This window comes from Alexandromys fortis, unplaced genomic scaffold, assembly GCF_014885135.2.
Source record: "Alexandromys fortis isolate MF-2015 unplaced genomic scaffold, M_Fortis_MF-2015_v1.1 scaffold_367, whole genome shotgun sequence".
In the NCBI taxonomy this organism is placed as follows: Eukaryota; Metazoa; Chordata; class Mammalia; order Rodentia; family Cricetidae; genus Alexandromys; species Alexandromys fortis.
Genome location: NW_026068258.1, coordinates 266,301 through 271,405, shown reverse-complemented (window position 1 = coordinate 271,405; position 5,105 = coordinate 266,301). Strand labels below are relative to the sequence as shown.

Here is a 5,105-nt window from a genome sequence, read left to right as displayed (position 1 = left end):
TCCCAACCCTTTACTCTTAGGTGATGTCTATCTTTGAGGTTAAGGTGTGTTTCTTGCATGCTGCAGAAAGATAGATTCTGTTTTTATATCCAATGTGTTAGTCTGTGTCTTTTTATAGGTGAGTTGAATCCATTTATATTAAAGAATATTAATGACCAGTGATTGTTATCTCCTGTTAATTTAGTTTTTGTTTTTGGTGATGTTAATTTGTTTGTTTTTCCCTTCTTTGTAATTTGCAGCTGTGAGATCATCAATTGTCTGTGTTTTTGTTGATGTGGCCAACTTCCTTGGGTTGGAGTTTTTTTTCTAGTACTTTGTGCTGGGTTTGTGGCTAGGTATTGGTTAAATCTGGTTTTGTCATGGAATATCTTGTCCTTCTATGGTGATTGAAAGTTTTGCTGAATATTATAGTCTGGGCTGGCATCCATGGTCTCTTAATGTCTGCATAACACTTCACCAGGACCTTCTGGCTTTCATTGTCTCCATTGAGAAGTCAGGTGTAATTCTGATAGGTCTACCTTTATATGTTACTTGACCCTTTTCCTTCACAGCTCTTAATATTCTTTCTTTCTTCTGTATGTTTAATGTTTTGATTATTATGTGGTGAGGGGACATTTTTTCTTTTTAATTCAGTCTNTTAGGTTGGGATAGTTTTTTTTTTCTATGATTTTGTTAAATATATTTTCTGTGTTTTTGAGTTGAACTTCTCCTTCTTCTATACCTATTATTCTTAGATTTGGTCTTTTCATGGTGTCCCATATTTCCTGGATATTTTGTGTTAAGCTTTTGCTAGATTTAATGTTTTCTTTGACTGTTGAGTTTATTTCCTCTATTGTATCTTCAGCACTTGTGATTCTCTCTTCCATCTCTTTATATTCTGCTGTTTATGCTTGCATGTGCAGTTCCTGTGTGCAAATCAACCAACCAACCAAGAAAAATTCTGCAAGATGGGCCAACTGGTTAGAACTCCCATGGAGTTCTGAATGAGAGTTAGAACCTTAAGATACTAAGTCAAATGACCCTGCCTGTCACTGGGCCCTTAGGAGTCATTCATTGCCAGCTTTAGTTTCTGAGCCAGCATCCTGTCTGTGCCTATCATGTGAAACCGAATGAAATGTACTGACTTATCAAAAGTCTAGCACCCTCAAACCCAAAACTTTCCATGTCACCTGAAGACATCTGAGAACCATGGCAGAGATTGTCCCACTTTGCTATAACCTGAACTTCTGATGACTTATGGCTTGTTTGCGCTTTGTAACCTTCCATGAAACTTTAGAACATGTCCACCTGAGTCCATGTTCCTGGGCCATGGTCACTCACATTAGGATCCAGAATAAGCTGTACCTCATTTTCTTGAAGTGGGAGCTGTGTTTGGTTTTGAGGGATACACGAGTGCATCTATGTGCAAATACAGGTGTGCCAAACATTTAAAACCCTCCTGGATACTTGTACTACCTAGACTTAAATTTCTTTAGACATTATTTTTATTACATCATAATAAATGAGATGAAAGGATAAAATTATATTTTGCTTTTTACTTTTATCTATTTTTAAACATACATAAATTATCAAGAAAACACACACAATTAATTCAAAATGCAATGTATCTCCATTTACATTTTGTTGACTTCGTTAGCCACGTTTTTTTTTTCTAATTCACTCTGTCTTTTATCAGTTGAACATCTCATGCTCATTCATTTCTCAATATGGCATAAAATTTTAGTAAATGCCCAACAAAATTAAATAGTCATTAGCAACTTCAAAAAATGTAATATTGATAGAATACAAAGAAAGATTTTGAATATACAAGAAAGATATCAATGAGGAAATTTTCATATAGAGAATTATTCCAAAGGGATGACTGGGCAATGAGACAAGATGGGTGAGGGATGGATGAGGATAACAACAGCATGCGACCTGGAACAACAGATGTGTGGAGACAAAGGAAAGAAACTATTCATTCCAAATTACTTTACTGTTTCTTGAAAGAGGGGTTTAATACCCAACAATTTCTTCAGAACCTCTGTGACTTTCTTATTCCTCAGACTATAGACCAGTGGGTTCAACAGAGGGGTGAGTATTGTGTAAAACACAGACACCACCATGTCCTTCTCTGGGGTGTGGAAGGAGGCAGGGAGCATGTAGGTGTAGATAGCAGCACCGTAGAAGAGGATGACCACAGTCATGTGGGAGGAGCAGGTGGCGAGGGCCTTCTTCCTGCCCTCTGCCGAGTTCATCCTGAGAACAGTGAGGAGGATAGATGTGTAGGAGCTTGAGATGACTATCACAGGGATGAGAAGCATGAGCACACAGCACAGGTACATGAGGGTCTCATAGAGCCAGGTGTCTGAGCAGGAGAGTTTTGTCACAGCAGGGACCTCACAGAAGAAGTGATGGATTTCCCTTGATCCACAGAATGGGAAGGTCATGGTGACAGGGGTAAGCATGAAGCCATCTAAGGATCCCAGGGACCAACAGACAGACATCAGGAGGAGACACACCTTGCGTTTCATGAGGACAGGGTAATGGAGTGGATGGCAGATGGCCACATAGCGGTCATAAGACATCGCAGCCAGAAGGAAATATTCGGAACCTCCTAGTGTCAGGTATAGAAACATCTGCATCCCACACGCAGCAGCTGAGATCTTGTGGCTCCCCAGGACCTGGTCCATGAGCATCTTGGGCACAGTGACAGAAATGTACATCATGTCCATGAGGGACAACTGACTGATGAAAAAGTACATGGGTGTGTGGAGCCGGGTGTCAGAGAGTACCAGAAGAATCAGGAGGGCATTGCCCGATAAGGCCATCAGGAAAATCACAAATATGACCACAGCAAGCAGAGTTGGGTGTTTGGATTGACTGAATAATCCCACCAGGGTGAAATCTGACTGTCCAGTGTAGTTGCTCATCCAGGTGATGATGTTCATGGGTGTCTCCTAGGCAACCAGCAGTGGTTTGGGGTTAGTTGCTGCTTACTGATGTTTGCACAGGCCTAGTAGACTGAGAAAATTCCTTGGGCCAGTAGATCTGAGAATAATAATCTACCTATGATAAACAATTTAAAAAAGCAAGAATTCACTTCTGTGGTTAGAGCCATCACAAGTCAGACTAGAGATACGACAACTCATGGTCATGGTCTTTCCTGATGAAAAATAGTGTCCTCTATCATAAAGTTCTTGATTTTTCAAGATAATTTTCTTTACTAGTAACAAAAATAGTGAATTACTGACCAAAACAAACAAAAAACAATGAAAGTCAAATAAAATAAACAAACATATATTATTAAGAATGTTGGCGAATAGACGAATACAGTTATTTTCAAGAACAACTTTAGATTTGCTTTTAATGTTAACACATTATGATGCAGTCTCCCCTTTCATATTCATTGAAGAACGTTATTTTTAAATTAATATGGTAAGAAATCTTAATTGAAAAACTCATACACTTTGTTTAAAATTAAATTTGAGGTTTCTTACATATGTTTTGATATGTAAATGGCTATTTAAAAATACATTCATACAAAGCCAGCCATATGAAAATATAGATACAACAATACACAGAACATGCTTGCTGGGGCTGGGGAGATGGTTTAGTGGTTGAGAGAGCTGGCTGCTCTTTCAGAGGACCCGGGTTCAAGTCCCAGCACCCACACTGCAGCAACTCACAACTGTCTATAGTTGTTGTTCCAGGGGATCTGACACCCTCACACAGACATACTGCATGTAGGCAGAACACCAATATTTATAAAATGCAAATAAAAGCTATTTTTAAATGAGTAAGAACATGCTTGTTCATCTAGTGTTGCTTAGGCTGAAGTGATGGGAAGTCTCACCTTTCTCTGACCTCTGCTTCTCTAAGTTCATCATCTCACAAGTTCCACTATTGTCTGTAAGCCTCAGCCTCAGTCATTGCTGGTTACCAGGCCAGGGTGTGGCCATAACATCCCTATGGACCATTATCCACTTCTCCATGGAGTCTGAGAAGAGAGAACACAGCGCTAAGATGTCCCTGAATGTGGTTCCCATTCCCTCTGCTCCATGTTCACAGCCTGCCTGCCTCTGGGCTTGATGCAAGTGTGTGTGTGGTGTGTGTGTGTGTGTGTGTGTGTGTATGTATGCATTTATGTATGCATGCATTTAAGGAGACAGTAACCATGATTGCATCAAACAAAGTCAGTGTCCACCTGTGCTGATAAAATAGCATATACATTAATTAAATTTGAAGGTTTAAATAGGTACACCATAGTGAGAAACAGCAGCAGATAGAATGTACCCAGCCTTTCTGACAAGACTCAGTGAATGCCTCTTCCACATGTACTTCTCAAAGAGAGGAGATTTTTAAAGGTTTTATTTCTGAGCTAGTAGGTACTGCATTTTGATAACTCTAAGCAATAGGAAGGGAATTAAATCTCCTCTTTCTGAGATGTTAGCAATAGTTACATGGGAGGAATGGTGAGACACCAATCACAAGTCTCAGGAACATTTTACATCTATGTCAAGATTCAAAAAACCAAACCACAAAAACCTACCTGAAACTGAAATCCTTGAAGGGCCATGTTCTTCCAAGCTGCTGATGGAGCAGAGAACATGGCCAGGTCCTTGACGCCTTCATATAAATATCAGAGAAACCTGAGACCTGTGGGAGGAAATGGAGAGAGATAGACACAGACAAACAGACTGAGGAATGGGAAGACACACGACAGATGTCTATTTTAAGAAGGCTATTTGTGAAGAAACTTACATCAATTAAAAAACTGATGCTTGCCAGTGTTCACCTTAAGGTTCCTGCTGACTTAATGTATATTCGTGGACACAGTGGGCAAGCACTGGGGATGGTGACACAGTCTGTGAGAATCACTGAAACATGTTTTCTGGGTGAGTGAAGGTCAGGAGGAAGGGGAGGCACAGGAGGTGTTTTGGAAGGCAGTGCACTCTGTTAAATGGGGGACACTGACAACAGGACACCCAGAGATCATCTGACAGGAAAGTGCTGTCTGCATAAGGCATGGGACCAGCAGCTGCCGTGCCCTTACACCTGCTGTGCTGTTTGATCTCACGTGAACAGCTCGGTGCACTGCTAACACTGGGTGTTTCTAACAGTGA

The 5,105-nt window shown here is 40.3% G+C and overlaps 1 protein-coding gene across 1 annotated transcript; it reads right to left on the bottom strand.

Annotated features, from left to right (window-relative positions):
• Positions 1 to 1,967: 1,967 nt before the first annotated feature.
• On the bottom strand, positions 1,968 to 2,930 carry LOC126494334 (olfactory receptor 2T4-like). Its single transcript, XM_050131619.1, has one exon. It carries the CDS (start codon positions 2,928 to 2,930, stop codon positions 1,968 to 1,970), a length of 963 nt encoding a protein of 320 aa, XP_049987576.1.
• Between the last annotated feature and the right edge of the window lie 2,175 nt (positions 2,931 to 5,105).

Bases quoted from the DNA above. Each gene is read 5' to 3' on its own strand.
- LOC126494334 (XM_050131619.1), bottom strand. From the start codon at position 2,930: ATGAACATCATCACCTGGATGAGCAACTACACTGGACAGTCAGATTTC.